This window comes from Martes martes, assembly GCF_963455335.1.
Source record: "Martes martes genome assembly, chromosome: 3".
NCBI classification, from domain to species: Eukaryota; Metazoa; Chordata; class Mammalia; order Carnivora; family Mustelidae; genus Martes; species Martes martes.
Window position 1 is genome coordinate 187,759,428 of NC_137890.1, and position 23,526 is coordinate 187,782,953.

Here is a 23,526-nt window from a genome sequence, read left to right on the forward strand (position 1 = left end):
TAAACAGAAACAAAAACGGGCGGGCGGCGGCGCCGTCACCGGGCGGGTCGCGGCTTCGGACCGCGCAGGTCACCGGCCCGGCAGGGCTGAGCCCGCCCGGCGTCCGCCGCGGCGTTTCCGACTCTGCGGCCCGGAAGGTGCCACGAGGTCGCGTCGGGCCCCGGACGCCGAAGAACGCGCGGGTTGAGCGTCGCGGAGGCGAACTCGCGCCTGGACGTGTGTTTCGTCCCCGTGAACGCGGCCGGGCAGCGCGTGTCCTTCGCCGCCTCAGCCACTCGCGGGATGGTTCCCTGCGCTCGAGCAGCCCCGACGCGGACATGGGACTGAGCTTTCTTACTCTGCAGCTTGTTTGGTTTTTTACCTAAAGTGTCCCCTTCTCCGCTCCTCCTCCTGTTTTCCTTTTCTTCTTGTTTCTGTTTCCTTCACCATCTTGTGGCCACGATGGGCCCCCGAAGGCCTGGGGCGTGACCAGGACCAGCCAGGAGAGGAAGGAGGGGGGCGGGGGTCCGGGGGACCGTCCTCTGCGGGACCCTCCTGGGACCGAGCGCTCACCTCCGCCTCTGTTCTTCTGTTTCTGGGCCGAGAGAGAGAGAGACGGACAGACAGACAGACAGACACTAGGTCGGGGATGTATGTTCGCTGCGGTGGTGGTTGGGGTTTGGGTTGGCTTCGGTGTTTCACAAAGACTGTTTGGACACTGAAGGGGAAAACGCGACCCAAGCCCCCTTTTCTCTTTAATCCTAGGTTCTCAAGCCAACGGCCACCAGCCACTGAGATCGCTGCCTTCGGTGCGCCAGGACGTTAGCCGCTACCAGAGGGTGGACGAGGCTCTCCCGCCAAGTAAGCCCCTGTTAGCGCCGAGGCTCGCGCCCGGAGGGCGACGGGCAGATCCCTTCCGCGGGACCGGAGGGCGGATGCGCGTTGCCCGAGAGGACGGGCTCTCAGGGCTGCCCCTTGACAGAGCAGCAGGCGACAGGGAAGTTGGGAGCTGATGACTCTCACGCTGTCCTGTTGAAGGGGGGGACAGCGGGGTTGGGGGCGGAGCACACACTGGAATAGAGTCAGTGCTGTCATTGGGGAAACAGAACCAGATAGTTGGGGCAGTTGGGTTCATAATAGAAAATTTTAAAAATGATGCCTGACAGCAGCATGAATGTTCAGTCAGGAGACAGACTGGTAGGATCTCTTAGAAAAGCCTCACTCTCTGGGATTTACTTCAGTCTGTTCACTTATAGCATTTTATGTCATTAAGTGCAATGTTCTGATTTTTTCCTTGGGGATATGCAGAGAAGTGTGAATAATTTCAGACATTGGTCTACCATTTATGTGGAGCATGACAATTATCTGGGGTTTTAAAAGATATGTCATTTCTCTTTTAAGAAACATGTGACACTTAAAGGGGGATGGTTGAGGATAAGGGATTCTGGGAAAACAGTTGTACAACCTGTATCCGCAGGTCTGAGTGCTACTCATGGCCAGTTATAATCTGGACATCATCCAAGCTCTGTTCAACTGTCTAGGATCCCTTAAAGCAGTACTGCTCTTTACGAGCATATTTTGATGAATAGTAACAAAGCTCAGTAAATTCTGCTAGTAGGGGAACACAATTGGAATATATATCTTTCTGCATTATTGCTTTTCCTTCTTATTCAGTCTCTCAGCTCTCCCATCCTATAGGTGATCCTAGCAAGAAGCTGATGCCCCTGGCCTTCTGTATTTTAAAAACAATGGGACATAAGAACACCTGGGTGGCTCAGTAGGTTAAGCATCTGCTTTCAGCTCAGGTCACAATCCCAGGGTCCTGGATCCAGCCTGCAACTGCCTTCCTATTTCAGTGGGGGCGTCTGTTTCTCCCTCTCCCTCTTTTGTTCTCCACCCCCACCCTGTGCTCATGGAAGTCTCCCACTGGGCTCCCTGCTCAGTGGGGGTCTGCTTCTCCCTCTGCCCTTCCCTCTGACAGGCTCTCTCTCTCAAAAAGAAAAAAAAATCTAAATAAAAATGGTGGAATGTAATGGCGGGGGCGTGGGAATATGCATTTGTAGGGCTGAAATGCTGAGTGCTTAGTTTTGGTGAGTGTTAACAAAAGAGCTGAATGGTACTGTGTACAACTGGCCAGAATATTGGCTTGATTCTTTGGAAATTCTGCTGTGAAGAACTCCTCCCTTTGCTTATGTACTTTGATAATTGAGTGTGGTTATTTATAGGAAATACATATTTTAAGCAACTTTTAAAAATAGACCAAGAGATTAAATAACCAGTGTGTCATCTGAAGCGGGTGGAGGAATAAAAAAAAATTCCCTATTGTTTACCCCGGGAGAAAAGATTAGAGATGGAAAAGAAAAATATCCCTGGGAGGTAGTTGGATATAATAGGAAAAAAACGAATTGGAAACATGAAGAGAGGATTCTGGAAGACCTTTGTTTGTATGTGTCTGTGGATTAGTAGTAATTTGAGTTTCTGAGGCATTGCATCACATCAGAGTATGGGTAAACGGCATCTTCTGACCACATCTAGTTGCTCTGAATTTTATTGAATGACAATTTTGGTTTCCAGATTGCATTTGATAAAGGCAGGTACTTTTCTGCTGAACCTATGGCTGCTATTTGTGATATTTCAGTGCATTTGTTTAAACACGGATATTTGCATCATATAGAATTTATTTTAAGATTAAAAAAACGGTTTATTTTAATAAGTTGATATATCTAAGAGCAAAAAAGCAATTTAATAGTGTATCCAATTTAATGAGTGACTGAAGAGGAGAAAATTCTTTCTTAAAAAAAATATTTTTTAAGGATTTTTTATCTGACAGGGGTGCCTGGGTGGCTCAGTGGGTTGAGGCCTCTGCCTTCAGCTCAGGTCATGATCCCAGGGTCCTGGGATCAAGCCCCGCATCAGGCTCTCTGCTCAGCAGGGAGCCTGCTTCCTCCTCTCTCTCTGCCTGCCTCTCAGCCCACTTGTGATCTTTGTCAAATAAATAAATAAAATCTTTAAAAAAAAAATTATTTATCTGACAGAGAGAGCGAGAGCATGGAGGAGGGACTGAGGAAGAGGGAGAGAAGTAAATAATCCTCAAGTAGACTCCCCAGGGAGTGTGGAACCCCCATGCAGGGCTCCACACAGAGCTCAGTCCCAGGATCCTGAGGTCATGACCTGATCAGAAGTCAAGAGCTGACCACTTAGACTGACTGAACCCCTCGGGTGCCCCAAAAAGAGAAAAATTCTTAATCCCTTTTATGCAACTTACAAATTTGGGTTTTTCTGTGATCAGGGGTAGGTTACAGATTATGGTCTGAGCCTGATTACTGTTCAGCTCTGTCCTCACGCTGTTTTGGCCCCTCCTGTTCTCAGATCTGTCTCATCCTTTTAACACCTTATTTAATCATGTGGCTGCTCTGCTAGTTGTCTGTTCCCAACCTAACCAGTTCTCTGCCTTCCTTGCCTAACTGGGCAGCTCTGCTACTCCCTCAGGCCATGCCTCCGACTTGGAGCTGTGGCATTCCACATTCCACACTGTCTTGTGCCTTCTGCCTTCACGCAGGGTCTCCGGGGAGGCTTGGCCATGGGGTGCCTGGTTGGAGTGTACAGATTAGTCTGTCCCTTAAATGACTGGGCTAAGAGTTGGACTTTCAACACAGAATTATAACACTCAAACTCGCCTAGTGCTTCATAGTTTACAGAGCACTTTTACATGCTTTATTTTTTGTTCTTCGTTACACTTTTATGAAGTAGGTCAAGTGGGTAGAAATTGGCTAAAATGATTCTTTAATTTCATAGGTGGAGAAACTGAAGCCCAGATAAATTAAGTAATTGTTTACGATCTCTACTTCACTAGTTGAGACAGAGTCTTAAACCTTTCTTCTTCTCTATCAGGTATTCTGATCTGAGATTAGAAGGGAAGGGACTCTGGTGCGGGTAGATGAATGTAAATTCTGAAAGTTACTTAGCAGCAGAGTAGTAGCATATGTGATGGTGTGTCACCTGCTAGATACAAGCATCACCTTAAATAAGAGGTTTTGGGGCCTTCACTGAAGCTTTCTTCCATCGTAGTGTTTTGAGGTCAGACCTAGGAGGGCTCAAAAAGCGCTCAACTTTCTTCTCCTTCTGCTGGATTAAGATTACTCAGCAGACTCTTCCCCAGGGGCCCTGAAGTCTAAGAAAAGTGGTTGTGGCAACAATGTGAGCATTGCCCAGACAGGTTTGCTCTCGTAAGCCTTTGTATCAGACTCAGAAGCACATTTTCCTCCTTGTGTGGGTCACTGTCCACAACCCTCAGGAGGGCAGGCTGCTGCAACATTGTACCTTGGGCTTTGATGCCCCCCCATTCTTGATTCTTGCTTTTCTTTTCCTAATTATTATTGTTGTTACTTGAGCTTATTTTCACCTTAAGAACCTTGTGTACTACCATACAGCGAGGAAACCACCCAGCAAACTTAGGCTTCTCTCTGAAGATTTACAGACACGATGAGGGGGATCAGCGGTGTCCCTTGCGGTACGTTTTCCCTGTCACAGCTGATCATGGGGTTGTCTGTGCATCAGTGTTACAATGTAGTCTCTGGACGTCTCTTTGATCTCTTTTTATGTAAAGCAGTTTTCCGTGTTTGTTTGCTTCTGTGTCCAGTCTGATTCCTCCTATCTCGGGAGCTGGGACCTGATCTTGGACTTGGTCTAGAGATGACAAAGCTGTAGTGATGTTCTACCGATTGTTTTTAGAATCTTACTCTTGCTTCAGGCCCTGGGCCCTGTGATATGACCTTGTGAGCTGTGTAACTCCAGCCCCTGGCTGAGAGAGGTTCTCGTGATCCATACAATAGGACTCTGTACAACGCCAGGTCTTAAGGGCAGCACGGCAGTGTGGAGAGCCTTCCCTGGAAATGGCTTAAATCTGAATCCACACTGAGCGCCTTCAGAATTTGCTGATTTTTTTTAAATTTAATTTTATTTTTTTTGGTGTTCCCAGATTCATTGTTTATGTACCACACCCAGTCCTCCGTGCAATACGTGCTCTCCTGATCTTCTGAGGTGATGGATGGCCCTGGCTGCTGGAGGCAGGTCAGGGCTGATGAAGCCCGCTGGAGTGTCATCAGCCTGACAGATCTTGGTCATTTTAGCGTGAAGATAAGCTCAGCCACTTCTGAAAAACTATTTCATTTTATTTTTCTTACTGGCTATGGTATAATTGTGACTTAATCCCTTGCTGCCCTGGGGACAACAAGGAGCTGTTGAGTGTTTTTCCCCCAGAAGGGTAGGAGTAGGAATGGGATTAGACTCGAAATGAACCATCTAGATTAGTGGACCCTGGTAGGATCCCAGGGTTCTTGCCACGGTGTTAGGACCAGCGCACTACTTAGGTGGTAGGTTCAAATGGGCAGGTCTGGAGAAACACAGGAGAATGTTTATCATTTTTTTGTGGTTGTGCTGCACTTTCATTATTAAAGCATCCTTTGAAATGAAAGTTTAAAATAAGGCTGTGAATCTGAAAGGTATAATTAATCTAACTTTCTACTATGTTTAAGGCTAGGAGCTCTTATTTTCTAGAGCTTAAAAGTGAGTTCTAAGAGCTGAATTGATACTTTTAATCTAAAAGCTACTTTCTTTAAAAATGGATTTAAGGTCCACCATAGACAGCTATTTGAGATTTTTAAATCTTTTTCTTTAAATATGATATACAGACAGAAAAGAGCACATTCTGCCTGCTAAATCATCCAAGATTGAACATATGTGTGTGTCAGTGCCCCGTCACTGGGGCCTGGAACTCTCTTTGCGCCCCTTTCAATCACTAACCTGCCTCCTGAAGGGGAAATGGACCTACTAGGCTGACTCCCAAAATCACAGATAAGTTAATTTACTTTTGTACTTTGTACAAATGGTATATACCCCCTTGAGTGTTGAAATAAGGAAAAACTAATCTTTCAAACACAGCTGTCCGTCATCTACCACAAAAGCTTCATTTTTTCCTTAGAATACCTTCAGTTCATTAACTTTATCATCTCACCCTGTGGTAAAAACACCATGGTTTATATGATTTCTTATACTGGTTTATACATTTACTTCCCAATGTTCAGTTTCCTCATATTTCTAAACCCATTTATAACTCATTCAGGTCCCACTCAGATCCTTTCAACCCCTTGGTTCACGCGGTTCATGCTTCCCCTGAACTGTCATCCTTTCTGTCTAGTCACCAATCTTCTTCCCAGTCTCAACACTCTCCCAGATGTGTTCACGGCCTCATTTCATCACCAGCTGGACAGTCCAGTGGAGACCAAGGTCTAGTGTGAAAGGACTGGGAAAGAAGCCTGAGGAGATGAAGAGGGATCCCAGGGATGACCCCTGCTCCCTTCCCACATATGCTGATTCTAAAAGTTGGAAGTTAAGACCTTTCTTGCTCCGCCTCCCTCCGGGGCCCTGCGGAGGGATTAATGCTGTGACTGTGGCCTCAGTGTACTTTCACACACTTTCCAACTCTGATGTCCCCTATTGCCCAGCTGTTTAAAGGGGGCTGTTCTGTTTGAGTCTCAGGGTGTCTCCCAGTCTTAGCTGCTCCTGGATCTCAGTTGGAGGCGTTCCTCAGATTTTAGTGTGTCTAGGAGTCACTTAGAACGATTGTCAAAAATGTAGATGACCGAGTCCTAGCTTCATCTAGTCTGATCTTGCCCATCTGAGGTCTGTCCTGGGAATCTGCATTTTTATTGATCCTCAAAGTGATTCTGATACCTACTGCCAGATTCCCACACTTTGAGAAGCATTTCTGTAGGTAACAGTTCTCAAACCTTGTCATTGTCACGAAGCTCTGTATGCAAATCAAATCTTGCGTGCAAGACCAGTAGGCATAAGAGGTAATATTGGGGCTGCAGTGGCTGACACGGGCTTGGCAGGTCCTCAGGACCTCAAGGCCCCTGGCTCTATACAGCTAAATTAATTAGAGTTTGGTTTGCAAATGCAGACCCAGACATGAGATGTTTATAGGTTCTTACTAAACCTAATGTAGAAAAATGGGTGTCGTTTTGAAGATTCTTACAATTTTAGAACTGAAAGGGACCTTAGCAAGGTATCATTCTGTCCTCTGATTTTTCAGGTAAAGAAACTGTGGCTCAGAGATGTAGTGATTTGTTGAAGGTCACGGAACAAAGGTGTGACAAAGCCATGGCCTGAAGCCCCAGGCCTTCTGCTTCCCACTGTGGTGCGCACATCCCGATACATTGTTCTCAGACGCATTGCGCCCTGATTATACACCCCATTTTACAATATGGCAAGATAAGGAAGTCAATGCCAAGTTCCCAGTCTTCTAATCCTGCCTGTCTGATTTTATCATGGTCTCTGAAAGAAAACTCTGATGCTGGGCAGTGAGTTCTCATATGCTTACTTGTACCAAGAATAAACTAGGTCCAGTATAAAAATTTATAAGAAACCATACCCACTTCTCTCCACCCTGCAAGGAAACTTTGGTAGATAAATTAGAGAGCTCATCTTCCTACGGACACCTCTACTGTCTTTGTCTGGATGGAAGGGTACACTTGGGTAAGAGTCAGTAACACAACAGCCTTTCCAACCTAATGCTGAGCGTCCACTTGAAATCACCAAGACAGCATTTCTCTTTATGGGATCTTAAGTAGCCTCAGTGTAAAGGTAGGGCATCTGATAGGGCTAGTCTTAATGGGTGTCCTATGTTCCATGTTCTTTGAAAGCAGATTTTCGGACCTCATTTTCTTATTTTTCTCATCTCACACAGCAATGTCTTTGTTGAAATACATTAAGGTTATTCCTGGAGTTTGTGGGAAGTGACCACAAGAATCATTCTTTGTTATGATTTTATGTTATTGAAACTACTTGTTCATTTAGTTCATGCTATGTGTAAGGTATAGTGGTAAATATATGTGGAGATTCCCCACTCTCCCTCCTCACCCATTTTGTTACCCGTATGGTCCTTATAGAGACTGTATTCTGTGGGGTAAATTCCTATGTAGTTTGTTCAAGGAAAAAATTCTATCTTTGAAGATAATTTTTTTACTTTCTTTTGTCAGAAAATGGAAAGTATGCCACAATAGTGTTTTCTTTTCTGCTTTAACTGCCAGAAAACTTAGAGCCAAATTTGAGTTATAAACTTATCTTGGGAGCTTGGCAGCCCCTCTCTTTCTACTTTTTTTAGTTGGTTTCTATTCTTTTTTTATCCCTAATTGACCTATTCTACATTTTTTAAATTAAAAGCTACTGTAGACACTTTTGGGGAAAGAAATGGCCCTTTGTTTTCTTGTGCATTTGAGTTGCATATACTATGTGCTTGAGTTATCCTAGCTTTAATGAGATGGAGTAATTGGTTCCAAAATCTTTGAGATGGGAAAGTATGCAAAGAGCAGAGCAAAACAATGGAATAGATCAAAGGATTTTTGGAAAATGGTCCCTGAAAATGCTCTAATGGAGTTCCTGTTTGTCAGCTTATGGCAGGCTGATCGAGAGGTCTTTTGGAAACGGCTCGTTGATGGGATTGCGCCTGTGTCCAAAGAATTCAGGTTTGGCAGGCTGGTTCGTTGTGAGTCTGTGTTACCTTGGAGCGTGAGTGGCACTGATTTGCTTTTTTGTCTGTGTCGTGCTTTTTCTCAGCCCAATTTTTCTTTTTCTTGCCATTTGTCATAAATTACCATGTGCTAGGATCAACAAAAACAGATCTTTCCACCCCCAGCCCCCCACTGAGGCAGCCTTCAGTGATCAGGTGCTGCTGGCTAGGGTCTACCATTCAGGGCTTTCCAACCCTGAGAACTGCGTTAGAATATGTGCTCTATTCACCGCCAGAGTAAATGCCATGGGTGGTCAGCAGCCAGCATGCCTTCCTCCTAGTCTGCAGGGTTGCACCGACCCATGGTGTCTCTTGATAAGCCATGTGATGACATGGGGAGTTTTGAAATAACTGAGCTGCTAAGGAGAAAAGTGCTTATTAATTTCAAAAAACATTTTACACAGAAATAGAAATGTATAAAAAATTTGCTGGTTAAGGAGTAGATTTCTGTTTTATTTGTTAAAGGTTTATTTATTTGAGAGAGAGAGAGTGAGTGAGTGAGTGGGGGTGTGAAGGGGCAGAGGGAGAGGGAGAGAAAGAATCCCAAGCAGGCTCCACTCCCAGCATGGAGCCCGACGCGGGGCTCAATCCCACGACCCTGAGATCATGACCAGAGCTGAAAACTGGAGCTAGACATGTAACTGGCTGAACCAGTTTTTGTATATTGTATGTAAATTGCACTTCCCAACTACAGTCAGTTTCAAAATTTTGCCTTTTGCAAAGATCAGCTCATGCCTTGTGTATTTTGATAGGAGAATGGTCCTTTAGAGGGTCTCGGAGGAGGTCTGTCCGAGTCTGGATATCCTTCTGCTTTCTTTCTACCGAACATGCACTTACGTATTTGTTTACAAAGGTGAACAGACTTAATCAAGGAGATTGCTTAAACATAAAATTAAAGAATATTTTAAAATGTTGTATTTATTTGAGGTTGGAGGCAAGTAATCACCCTTGTTCTGAAAATGTATTCATCTTCAGGAAAGTGCAAATTTTTTTTCTACAAGTTTGTCGATTATGACACTATTTGATGACTGGGCTAGCATTATTTTCTTCTGAAGACTACATTTATCAGAATTGTATGTAAATATGCACTTGGAAGCTTCCAGCTCTACTTTCATTCATGCTGGAAGGAAAGAGAGAGGAAAATCAGTTTTTGGTGAAAACAGTCATTGACATCAATTTCAAAGTCTTCTGATACCAACAACTTGTATTTTTGAAACACTGGTGCTCCCACTTGAAGGTGGGCATTGTGGACAGGTCTGGAAGGATCCTCTGCATTGAGAGAGCCTTTAAGGCAGGGGTCTTTCACACACAGGGTATGTTTTCTAACTGATCACAGCAGATCCTGAAGTGGACTGAGGGAGGTGCCTGGTGATGCGGTGAGACGTGTGTTATTAGCCCCGGTTTCTAGCACGTCAGGGAAAACCCGTGCTGGAGTTCATGAACCACAGTCCCGGCCCTCTGCTCCTCCCCTAACCCCTCTCCGTGCATTCCTGCCGTGTAGACTGGGAGGCACGCATCGACAGCCACGGCAGGATCTTCTACGTGGATCATGTCAACCGAACCACCACGTGGCAGCGGCCGACAGCGCCCCCGGCCCCCCAGGTGCTGCAGAGGTCCAACTCCATACAGCAGATGGAGCAGCTGAACCGCAGGTGAGGACGGGCGCTTCCGCTCCGGCTAGAGCGCGCTTGGGCTTGTGTTCCTGGGGCCGCAGAAGAAAACATGGTTGTCTCTCTCGTCGGCGGGCGAGCCGTCATGAACGTGTAGCTGGTACCTCTCTTGATTTATAGACTTCACTGAACTTCTCTCGGTTGAAAAAATAAGTACCACAGGCATACACCGCTAGTTTGGAAACTGGAAAGGAAAGAAGTAATGACGACCCCTTTCACCAACCCAAGGCATTGATTTTTAGTAAAAACAGAGTGTGTATATATATACATATATATAAAATATGAAGCCAAATATCTTTCTAAATACCTAGAATCTCTATTCATCATACATCTTTTTTATCAACTAAACTTTAAATGTCATTCTTTTGTGAAAATTAATGGCTGTGAAATAAAAAGTTTTCTTTAACAATATAAGAATTTAATTTTCTTTGATTGAGGGCCACAGTTGTTTTTTTTTTTTTTTTCCAGTTTTATTACTTTGTTAGGAAAATGTTCCACAAACAACAGACGGAGGGAATTCAATGCATTGTAATTTACTTAAACAAGAGATGGCCCGGAAGGTCAGGGAATGGATAAAGGTATAAAGTTTGGGAAAGAAATTTTGGCTGAGGCTGAGAGGAGAGTGGAAATTTCTGGGCCCTGGGGAATGGTTGGGTCCGTCATTTTGGAGGCTGCCGTGATGTAATTCTAGGCTACTGGTTTTAGGTACCAGAGTATCCGCAGAACCATGACGAACGAGAGGCCTGAGGAAAATACCAACGCTATCGATGGGGCAGCAGAGGAAGCTGACTTTCACCAAGCCGGTGCCGGTGAGAGCCTGTGGGGTGGTTTGGTTTGTAATCTCACAAAAGGAGAAAACAAATAATAAGGATCTCCAACAGATGAGGTTTTTCTTTTAGTGAACTTCTCATCTTCAGTAAGATCTGGTAATCCAGTGCAAATAATAGAATTCACCAGAGACCTCTTCTAATCCTCGACTTTTTACTAGTGCTAAGAGAAGAATCACAAAACCGGATAGAATATAAATAACTAACTCTGGATGTGTAGGATAGAGGAAAACGATTGAATCTGATCACTTAAAACATCTATGCATGCATTAAAATGTTAATAGTGGCTAAAGGAATCCATTCCATTCCAGTCAGGTCTTATCTGTGAATTTACATGGAAGCAAAGAGTGTTTGGAGGATGAAAATAATAGTAAATGATGTAGCTATTCTTTGGCTCTTTTAAAACATAGATGGAAGTGAATAGATATGTTTCCACTACATGGAAAGAGTTCCCTGAAAGCCTTTGTGTTCTGCCCCATCCAGATTTCCGGCGGGAGAACGTCCTGCCCCACTCTACCTCTAGATCCAGGCTCACATTGCTGTTACAGTCTCCCCCTGTGAAGTTCCTCATCAGCCCAGAGTTCTTCACCGTGCTGCATTCTAACCCTGTGAGTACCAAATCTGAGAGTTTGTGGTGGAGAAAGGGGCAGGTCAAAGGAAATTATCCTGGTTTGCATAATAAATTGTGAGAATGTTAAGAGCTGTTTACTGAGCACTAAGTGTGTTACAAGGTCTGTGTTAAGCTCTATGTATGTTCTAACCCATTTGGTCCCAATACACCTAGAAGTCAGATGAAATTTCCATTTTTCCAGATAAAGAAGCTGAAACACAGAGAAGCTAAAACATTCCTAAGATACAGGCTTCTGGTGATGGAATGACCGAATCATGGGACTAAAGTCTATAGCCTAGGAAATACAGTCAATGGTATTGTAATAGCACTGGATGGTGACAGTTGGTGGCTATAGTTGTGCTGAGCATAGCCCAGAGTAGAAAGTTGTCAAGTCACCATGTGGTACACCTGAAACTAATGTGACATGGTATGTGAACCATACATAAAAAACCTCCAAAACAAAGAAACCATTCCTAAAGTTACACCCCTACTAAGTGGCGTCATTGGGGTTAAAATCCAGAGATACGAACTCTAAAGGCTGTGCCCTTAACGACCACCTTATTTCGCCTGCAAAATGTAACTGAGGATCTGAGCGTTGACAGCAGGCAGTGGTCAGATCAGTTTGTGAGATCGTGGCCCACAGTCTCTGGAGGAGGAAATACAAACGTTGCACATTGCTGTACTCTGAAAACTAAACCAATAAACAGAGGCACATTTAAAGATTGATGAAGTAGAGCTGGCAGGGTAATTCCTGCAGAACTTCTGCAACGGGATTGCTAGGACAGCCCTTCGGTATGGCTGGCAGGTCAAGAGTACAGAACACCCTAAAAGTCAAGTTCGAGCCTGGGAAGGTAGGCAGAAGCCAGGTTCCATGACCTAGACTCATACATGGGACAATTCTGGGAAATGGTAAGACTCTTAATACAAAGGAGAGTGGGCTAACATTTGCGATTGTTACTATAAGACATCATTTTGTGGCGGGAAGAGCTTTAGGCTTGAAGTCAGATAGCTCAAGTTTTCCTTTATCTGTTTGTCCCTTTGCTCATGCATTCATTCAACCAGGATTTATTAAATGCTGTGACTTTCCTGGTATAGTCTAGACTGGGGATAGAGTGGTCAACAGGACAGAGAGGATTATAATAACAAACTAGTGAACCAGAAAAGCTAATTCAAATGGTGCGGTGTGACATGTGGCACCATACGTGGGGCGAGGGTGTACTTGAGGGTGAGCTCCTGGAGGCACTGCTTTAGATGGGGTGGACAGGAAGACCTCTTTGGGGGAGCTACATTTAAGCTGTTTGTAAAATGTCCAGAAGCCAGTAGGGTAAAGGTCTGGGAGCAGAACCTTTCTTGCCAAGGAAAAGCAAAGGCTCTAAGGCTTGAATGAGTCTGATGTGGTATAGAATAAGGTCAGAGAGGTGAGCAGGGCTTCAGAATGTAGGGCTGGTGTGATCTGGCAAACAGTTTGGGCTTTATTCTAAATGGATTTCTTCTAAGGGGATTTCCTGTAGGGGTGTAATGTCAATGTTTGTAAGTTCCTTCTAGCTGCTTAGCTGAGCATAGGTTTTAGAGGGCAAGGCTGGCACCAGGGACACAAGTGAAAAGGACCCACAGGTGAGACATAGAAGGAGCTAGGACTAGTGCAGTAGCAGTAGAGATGGTGAAAAGGGGATGAATATGGGGAAATGTTTTGGAGGAAGAGCAGACATTCTTGTTAATACTTTAGAGGGTGGGGACAAGAGAAAAGAAAGGCTTTCAGAAAGAGCAGTTGATTGGATAGTAGTGTTCAAGGGTTTGCTTATAAATGTTCAACAACAGCTGTGGGAGAATGTGTGTTTGTGTGTGTGTATATTACTGAGTGAAGGATGCATAGCACACAATTTACAAATAATAATAAAATACACAGAATTCTTTTGTTGCTTTTTGCTGAAGTCTGACATCAGTAGCCAACCTAAGGTTGTAGTTTACAGACAAGTGTAGTTCCAACATGAATCTTTTCATCTACGTTAACTGTTAAGACAACAGTGAAGCAGGGGAGACGCAAGTTGGAGCTTCACACTCCTGTGTTACTGAGGTCAGTAATACCTTCTCTTTGAGCCACATAATAGTTTCTGAATACCGGACTTAAATATCTTCGTGGGCACGTGGGAATGCGCACATGCATGTTGTATGCAGCATAACAGCACAATATGAAGTTTAATCTGTATTATTAGCATTTTATTTTCTCCATCAGTTTCTCAAGTCTAGACCTGACATCTAGAAAAAAAACAACAAATTTTTTGTAAAGGCCCAGAAAGTATTTTCAGCTTCTTATATTTTCAGCTTATTTCAACATGGAAACAAGTGGATGTGGCTGTATCTCAAAAAACTTTGCAGACACAGCCAGCCAGCCCATGGCCCCACAGTTTGCCCACACCTATCCTGGGCAGCCCACAGAATACTGTCAAGGCCTGGTTTTCATTTACTGATTTCTGTGATGTTAATACTCCCAACTATAGCTAATTTTAAGCTACCAATATGACCTCACCAGGTTGTCAAGGCCGACTGCCTTCTTGGATACAACTTCCTCATCACTACAATGTTTCAAGTAGAGTCTGGAGTCACAGTTGTTGGGTTGTGGTTAAAGGCTGTAGCTTTTAAACTTGGTCAAGTTCTATAAATAAATGCATATTCTTGATTCCCAGCTCTTAGAGATCCTGGCTCATTAGGTCTGGAGAGGCCCCAAGCATCTGTTTGGTTGGTTGGTTGGTTCCTTAAGTGATTCTGATGCAACTGGTCTATGACCTATAACTTTGGAATTCCTAGAATAAGAGATGTTGTGTTTAATGACCGCACTGCTTTTGTCACAATGGTAACGCATCTGGACGTTGGACAAATAACAGATTTTAATAGTGTGAAAATACTCAGCAGCTTAAAGGTTTTTTGTTTCTTTTGTCTTCATGTTTTCATTGTTTTCCCCTTTTCTTGGGCATGATTTCAAAACATCTTTTGCTGGGAAGACAGTCTTGATTCTAAAGTGTTCTCTCGAAAGCATTTTAATTTTTTTTTCCTACCTGAACTGCCTTCATGACTGGCCACAAAGATCCCATGCTGTGCATGTATGCATTTGTGTAAGATCAGAATTCTGTTGGGTTTAGGAAGCCTTATTTCCCTGACTTCTCTGTGGCAGGAATTAAAGTAGCTGGATTTACCTTGCTGATGATCTCGAGGTAGAATGTATGGAAATAAGTTCCACAGTTTGTTGTTTTTTTTGTAGAGGGTATTACTTGATGGAATCTCTTCTTTTTCCTAGATTATGTAACAAAATGCTATGAGATAAAATTTTATTTGATTTCCTTATTTTAAGATTTATTTTCTAGTCTTTTTTTTTGCTTAAATTGTTTATTACCCATAACTGTTTCAGTAGACTCCCTATTTATATTATTGGAAATTTCAACATATAAAAGGAGTATATTGATTTAAAAGCCTTCCTAATTCTGTCTTTTTATGATTTGAAGATAATCAGTTTATATTAAAAGAGACATAAAAAATAGATTTCATGTAACAGTAACTTAATAATTTTTATTGAAAATAATGAAATTAAGTAGATATATAGTTGTAATAACTCTAAAGGAAAACTTAAAATACTGTTTTTTGTATTTTGTTTTCATTTTTTTGCCTTGTGTTTGCTTTAAGGTATATACTACTGCCCTCTGCTGGTGTGATCAGATTTCTTCCAAAATTGTATTCATAAACAATTTCTGAAAACTCAAGATCTAATTATTAGTGTCATATCTTTTATAGTTGGTATGCCTGTGTTTGTCTAATTAATGTAACACATAAATATGTCTCCTAATATGTAACTGAATAATGTTTCAACATACATGCCAAAAATTATTATTCTAGCTTTTATTAAGCTGTAGAAATACATTAATTCTACCATCTAAACTGCTTGGTATTTAAAGGGGAAAAATTATTCAAAAATACATAAATATATTCTAACAAGCCAGGAATTCATGCTATTGCAAAATAGATGAATTGATAGTTTACAATTAGTCTTGCTAGTAAGTTAAATTTTCTCTCCATTTTACTCTTTAGCTAGCTGAAAATAATGTAAAATCCCTTATGATTAAAAATACAGACTGTGTAAGACAACACTATTTTCATATCCCTGCATACGTTTTATGGAAGCAATGTTACTTGATTTTGTTTATAATAAATTTTGTTTTGTGCATAAGGCATACGAATGCTCAGATCTGCTCCCTTGCGAACATGAGACATTCACTGTAGATGAGTGATTATATTTTGTAAGTGTGGATTCAGAATACCTATTCTTTTTATTTCGTTTTGTTTTTAAAGATTTATTTATTTATTTGAAAGAGAGAGAGAGAGTTTGCGTGCGTGCACACACATGCAAGTGGGGGAAGGAGGAGAGGGAGACAAGCAGACTCGCTGTTGAGCAAGGTGGGGGGGCTCCATCCCATGACCCTGAGATCAAGACCTGAGCTGAAACCAAGAGTCAGATGCTTAACTGACCGAGCCACCTAGGCACCCCTCAGTATGCCTAATCTTGATGTAGGATTTATGAAATATGAAAGACAAATTTTATTTAGCTTTGATGTACTTACCTATGTTATTGCAAAGAACAAAATTAGATGAAATCATGACTGGGCCAGGTCATCCTGGACATATGTTCACTATAACATGAAAGAAAGGAAGGAAGGAAGGGAAAAAGAAAAGAGAAGAGAAAGAGGGAGGGAGGAAAGAAAGAGTGAGGAAGAAAAGGAAAGAAAGGAAGAAAGAAAGAGAAAGAAGAAAAAAGGATACTATTTGCACTGTGGTTGGTTGATAAGAAATGAGTATTTTACATAATGTTCTTATTCTGCTGCCAAATGGCAATAACATTCCCCTCAACTCCTCTCAATATTTTTCATTTCTAACACCTCAAAACACTCAACCAAACAAAACACATTAAGCTCAAAGGAATGTTATTTTAACAGAATTCCAGTAAAGAAGTTCAGTTGATCATTCACTCAACCATCAGATGTTCATTTCTTGCCCGGAAAATGGGAAACAACCAAGAATAAGGCTAAGAAAGGAGCTTTGGAGTAGAGAAGCAGTAACAGAAGGAGACCTTTTCAATCACATGAGAGATCGTTTACAGGCGTTCGTTCCAGCTACTGTAACAGTCGTCAGCTCTCCCGGTTCTCTTGGTGACTCCATATGCAGCCGCTTCCAGACAAGATCATTCCGTGCGTTACCACAAGATTTTATCCTGTGATGAAACAGGGCGCGTTTGTTTTTTCCTAATCTACTTTGGTTTCAGGTAGAAAGTCACATCCATTTACTACATCTTTTTCTGTAAGTCCAAAACAGAACAACAACCCAAACACCAAAAACCCCTCACCCAGTGAGGACCACAGAACCACTCAGGGAGAACAAAATGCCTCTTTTCTCTTCTCCCACGGCTTTGCCAGTATTTGCTTCCTGGAAGACTAAGCTCTTGTCATCGAATCCTTCCTGTCTAGTGTTTCCCGAGTGCTGGGACCCTCTCATTGGTTGCTCTGCTGGTTCACTCTGTGTTTCAGTATTTTCACTGCTTCTGTGCCCTTTGATTTCCAAACTCTACTTTCTGCCTCCGGGGAAACTCTTCCTCCCACCTTTTCCTATAATGTGCCTTCCCGTCCTTCTGAATGATGGGGCTGTGCTCATCTCTGTATCCTCGGGGTTTAACACAGGGCTTGTGACATAATTAATGAAAGGTTATGAAAACCTTCTTTAGTTAATAGAAAGTGGGATGCTGGCCCATTATCTTCAAAGACCTCAAAAGTAGAAAACAATTTTACTGCTATCATTCATCTGTTTTAACATAGGTATGGTAGGTATAATCCCTCATATACTCCTTTATTTACTTCTGCTCTATATTTTTATAGTGATTTTTACTTCTTCAAAGCTGTTTTTACATCCTTTGTTTCACTGGGCTTGAGTCTCATGTGCCTATGAAGAAAGCGGGGCAGTTACTATGATCCCATGTTACAGGTGAACAAAGATTTAATCTCTGAGGCAGAGAGTAAATGATTTTCTTTGTCTCTGTCCATGAGTGACAGGGCTGTGACTAGAATCTTCACTATGGTTCCATATGAACTGGAGTATAAATACTCTTTCTGAAATATATATACATATATACACACATATACATACACATATATAGTTGCATATACAAATATATATCCAAAAATGGTATATATTTAAAAACAAAAAATAGAACAAACATATGTATAAAAACATATAAACATACATATGTGTATAAATGTCATGTGTATACACATAAATACATACATAAATATATCCATATGTTCATATATATTTATTTTTTCCTTATAGGAATGTTAGCAGTCTGAAGGGATGTTCCCATTTGCCTTCCAGGTTTTGCATGGACACTTATAGTCTGTGCATGTTCAGACTTGAAAAAGCCATGGTTCAAAGATCGTTTGCTGGTTACTGATAAGAAATCTTTTTTCCTCTTACTTTACTTTGGTAGGTGGTTTCTTCCAGCCCACTCAAACTTGGCACTATGTGACATATCTTACAGAGAGGAGAGGAGGAAAATGAAAGGGCATAATTAATTGTAAGACTGGCCTTAAGACTCCTGAGCGCAGAAAGCTTTGCAACCCCAGGGAATTACTTCACTTCACGCCTAGGGCTGCGACAGGCTCCTTCACCTAATTACTACTTCTTGCCCTAATGAAGTTCTTCTCTTTAGTAGAATGAGGAGCATTTCTGGTGCTCCAGATAATCAGGATGTGGCCTATTTACTTAGATTAATGGGGGGAAGAAGAAATCAGGGGGACCAAGAGATATGCCTGTTTGGAACAACAGTTAACATATTGCTTTATCTGACAGAATTATCCTGCCATAATGCGCCCCAAAGAGACTGACTGGGGAGTGTGACTTGAAAGTTTGTTGCCAACTGCGCTTGAGCTAGTGTGGTCTCGGGCCTCTAAGCTTGCAGTGGCTTCTGTGAAAATACATCAGCAGCACAGAGCAAAATGCAAAAAACAGATCCTTGCTGATTGTGCATAAAACACCAAGGCAGGGTCAGCCACAGGCTAAACTATTAGTAGCTAACCTTGTCTCTGACAACCTTCAACTTTTATTAGTCTCCTTCTCTGCTTTCATGGTATCACTTTCTTATTCTCTCATGCTCTCTAATTGCCCCGGAGCCCCTGCGTCGGCTCGCCTGTCTTGGCAGTGCACTGTGCTCTGAACCTCACAATTTCTCACAGCCGTCATCTCCTCCTCTCATTTAGACTGTCATGTTGAAATACAAGCTCAAAGTATTTTATACTCAGGTGTGCTAAGGAATTAGTGCACTGGTGTTTGAGGATAGTTCAGTGTGGACGGTCGGCCTTGCTTGCTTCCTTCCTTCCTACCTCCTCCCTCCCTCTTTTTACTTCTGTTCTGTCTTTTGTTTGGATAGCACAAAAATATTTTAGTATAAGGTATATAATGATGGAATCAATCAGAAAAACTATCTAAAAGTCATCTTATATAGTTTAGGCTATATATCAGTAACAAAAACTAACAGATCTTGGTGGCTTAAGCTGACAAAGGTCTGTTTCTCATCCCAAATTGGGTCATCAAGGTTCTCTGATCCCTGTAATTACTCAGGGACCCGGGGGCCCAGACTGGGGAGCCACCACCATTTCAAATATCACCAGTTGCTATGATAACTGTGCCAAAGGGAAGAAAGCTCTAGAAGGACTGACATCGGCAATAAATACTTTGACCAGAACATGACATATGTTAGGGGATCCTGGACAGACAAGAGCAATGTTAACTGTCCTCATACTCACTCATTTTTCATCCTCAATAACTACTACAGTGCTGGGCATAGGAAAGACCATAAATGTTTATTAAAATGAAATCATTTCCAGAGATCCTGGTTTCTTTTGGGTTTGCTTTGGTCTATCTTAGAATGAGACAAATAACAGAACCCACAAAGTTAGCCTGAAGGCCTCCAGACTCAGTCTAGTGGCACTGGGATGCTAAAGGTAAGAGGAATCCTTTAAATCTATCTGAGAAGAATAGAATTCCAGGATAGATCATTCACAACCGTATCAATTTCATGACTATCATATTCTTTCTGATAATGCAAGGAAATAACTCCATACGGTTATTCCTTTTCTACTCCTTGGCACGTAATATTACACAATGGACATTTGTTGACTAACTTATTTGTGGATAGCCCATGGCTTATGGCTAATTTCTGGAATCTTGCTTAAGTATCATAGAGATGAAGACCAGAGCATTTTTCACAAGACATTCACTTTTTTGTGTGGTTGTATAGTGGGGTTTTATTAAATGTGCATTCAACTGTATAAATTCAATATACACACACGCATATATATATATACACAAACACACACACACACACACACACACACACACCCCCAAAAAAGAAAGAAATCACGTATACAGCCCCAACAGTTCTGCCTGCCATTCCACTCACTGAGATTATGCCTGGAAGAAGGTGTAAAATGAAGAGCCTTTATCTGTGTGGTCTCAGTTGAATTTGACTCTCAGGGAGAGCAACTCAACCCATTGCCTATACTCTGATATTCAGATATACGGCCAAGCATTTTTCCTGTACAACTTAACTGCTAAATATATGACAGTTGCTTCCCTGGCACTCACCCAAAGACCAAGGATCTCTTCCAGGGCTGGAGGGAAAACTGGCTATGTTGGGGTTCCCCGTGAGATGGTATATTTGTCTCTGACGTGGTGTGACTATGACTGTGCGGTTTTTGCCTAAGACCAACTTTAGGACCTGACATCCTCTGTGGAGTGAGATTCCACAGCAAGCATTCTTGTTCTTTAGAAAACAAGACATCATCCATGAGGATCCCTTCCTTTCTGTCGCCTTGCTGTGTTATTTTGATCAAAATACTGTGCTCAGCCTGCTGTTTTCACGTGCAAGTCTAGAGCCGTATGGACGCTTCTATGCCTACTGGACGACTGTATACACCCGATGTCGTGTGGGAAGCACGTTGCTGTTGCAGGTCCAAGCAGGTTAACACGGTTCTCCTTTCCTTCCCCCAGAGTGCCTACCGCATGTTTACAAACAACACGTGTTTGAAGCACATGATCACCAAAGTCCGGCGGGACACCCACCACTTTGAACGCTACCAGCATAACCGAGATCTTGTGGGATTCCTCAACATGTTTGCCAACAAACAGCTGGAGCTGCCAAGGGGCTGGGAGATGAAACACGATCATCAGGGCAAGGTAACGTGAGGGAGTCGCGGCGGGGAAGCCGCTGAAGGACAGGGGCTGCCTGTGGCTTTGGCGTTGGCTCAGCCATTCAAGGGAGGGGAAAGGCCTCTGTGGGGTGAGACCGTCCATGTCCAGGTTCAGGGGAAACCTGGACAAGCAGGTTGTCTCTACAGACAGTTACTATGCTGTTCTGAAATAGTTCTGGAGTGGACGGGCGCGAGGGCATTTGTTTGGCGAAATACTCCCTTTTGCCTGAATATTCTTCTGCCTGTGATCTCTCCCCACTTTCTGCTGTGTAGAGAAAAGATTTCTTAGGCCGGGACATTTCCTCCTTGTTAGTTATGCAGGTTGTGTAATGGGTAGTTGATCGAACAGTTGTATTATTTGGGGAAAGTGGCTAGGAGGTCAGTAAGCAACTGCCCAGCTACACTGCGGCCTCGGTGTTGTTTCAGAACCCTGATTTTGTTAGCCTATTCAACGAGACTCACAGATTAATTCACGTATGATGAGAAACATGTACCAGTGTCATACAGGCCAGAGGAACCGCGTCCACACTTCCTTCATAGCCGGGGGCCCCAGAAAGCCAGGTTATGATCAGGATGTGGTCATGAGTAAGAAATCAGAATGAGAAAGTAATTTTTGTAGGGTGTTTCTCAGCTAAGATTTTATGTTTTTAAATACTCTGGTTTAGTACCTACTCTGGGCCATGAACTGTTTAAGGTCTTTATACATATAAGTTCCTTACTAGAGCTCTGTGAGGCAATGCTGCTGTTATTAATGCCATTTAAGACAAGGAGCCTCAGGTCAAGAATGGTGTGGTGGCTTGCCCAGGGTCACAGAGAGGGGCAGTGACTGAGCTGCGCTCCAGCCCAGGCATCCTGGATCACAGTCCATGCTCCCAGGCAGGGCCTGCTCTCTCTGTAGTGCACAACCAGCCTCAGTTCCCCTAGCTGTAAGAAGACTGAAATGCATGACTTGAAGGATGGAGAGGATTAAAATGATATGATATTTTAAGTATTTAATCATGCTTCACTCATTCGTTCAACAAATATTTATAGAGCACCTGTGCAAAACAGATAAGTCATCTACTTCATAGGACTGCCGTGCTCATGGATAGAGACAGAAAATAGACAAATAGCATGCCAGATGCTAACTGATGCTGTGATTTTAAAAAAACGGGGGATGGGGACTAGAGAAAGATAGGAGTACAGAATTATTTTGTACAGGGTGGCCGGGGAATGGCTCCCCAGTAAGGTTAGATGTGAACAGAGACCTGAACAAAGTGAGGAGTAAACATATAAGGGAAAGATATTTCAAAGCAAGTGAAATGTTAAAATACTCAATAAATGCCATTCTCTCCCAAGGTGACCTCTACCAACAATACCACAGTAGCATCTTACTCATCTTGAGCCCGGCTTCCAGCAGTCTTATCTGAGAACCTATAACCAGCCCAAATAGATGTTTTAAAGAGCATGTACTTTAACGCATGGGAGGAGCTCTCAGACTCTCAGTGAAACTATTGACTTGATTTCTGTAAATTTCTTTAATCAACCTATAATTCCTAGCCCAGAGAAGATTAGAGGTCTCAAGCATGAAGTGTAGTATAGATGAAAGAGAATGGATTTGTCGTTATGTCCCTGGCAGGGAAGCCTTTCCAAGAACTCAGAAGGGGGAAGCAGGACCATCTGGCACTTCTGGAACTTTCTCCTCCAGAGAATTATGTCACACTGCTGGTGCTAAGTTTGGTTCAGCAACCTGAGAACCCAATGTTTGTAAACGTTCTACTGAATGGAAGGACATAGACGGTCCAAGTAAAGACTTTGGGAAGTACTGATGGTATTACAACTGGGTATAAAAGAGCAGTACCATACCAAGAATTCAGCTCTCTTCTCAACTCTGACAAGATTTTACCTGTGTCCTAAGGAGTTATGCTCATTAGAGAGCCATGGGTCTGGGGAAAGCCCAACTTGAGATAATGCTGCCATATATTTTTGCTCTGAGACTTAACTTGCTAAGTCACTTGTACCCTTCACTAAAGGCGATCGGGAGCTTGTGTTTACCTCGTGGGGCAGTCCCTTCCTGCCAGTCATAACGTGCCAGGCCCACTGCAGGAGAGAGCTGCTTGTTAATAATCCTGGACCTTGAGAAAAGTTTTAGTTCTATTTAGGACACTTTAAGAAGAGTTTCAATGTATTCTTAGGAACAAGGTCTATCTGATAGCCTTTATAAAAGTTTTCAGAGTTAAGCTGAGGTAAACATATCTCCGCTATGTGTGCAACACAACTGTCCATTTTACTTTCTGAGGCTTTCAGACTTATTTGGGGGTTTCAGTGCCTAAAGCTGTAGGTATTGTAAGGAACCTTGAGTGTGGGCTGGTAGATAGTTGACCTCATAGTCTGCTGGTAGCTTTGCATTTGTTTTTGTTTTGTGTTGTTTTTTAAAAAGATTTTATGTATTTATTTGACAGAGAGAGACAGCGAGAGAGGGAACACAAGCAGCAGGAGTGGGAGAGGGAAAAGCAGGCTTCCTGCTGGGCAGAGAGCCTGATGTAGGGCTCGATCCTAGGACTCTGGGATCATGACCTGAGCATAAGGCAGACGCTTAATGACTGAGCCA

The 23,526-nt window shown here is 42.8% G+C and overlaps 1 protein-coding gene across 1 annotated transcript in view; it reads left to right on the forward strand.

Moving 5' to 3' along the window:
• The window catches only part of HECW2 (HECT, C2 and WW domain containing E3 ubiquitin protein ligase 2), a gene marked incomplete at its 5' end in the record, with an annotated part of 220,054 nt that overhangs the window by 107,759 nt on the left and 88,769 nt on the right, over positions 1-23,526 (forward strand). The window contains 5 exons of the mRNA XM_080799839.1: positions 745-840; positions 10,050-10,200; positions 10,924-11,027; positions 11,529-11,653; positions 20,737-20,922. Coding sequence (XP_080655965.1) covers positions 745-840; positions 10,050-10,200; positions 10,924-11,027; positions 11,529-11,653; positions 20,737-20,922 — 662 coding nt within the window. The remainder of the gene's footprint in view (positions 1-744; positions 841-10,049; positions 10,201-10,923; positions 11,028-11,528; positions 11,654-20,736; positions 20,923-23,526) is intronic.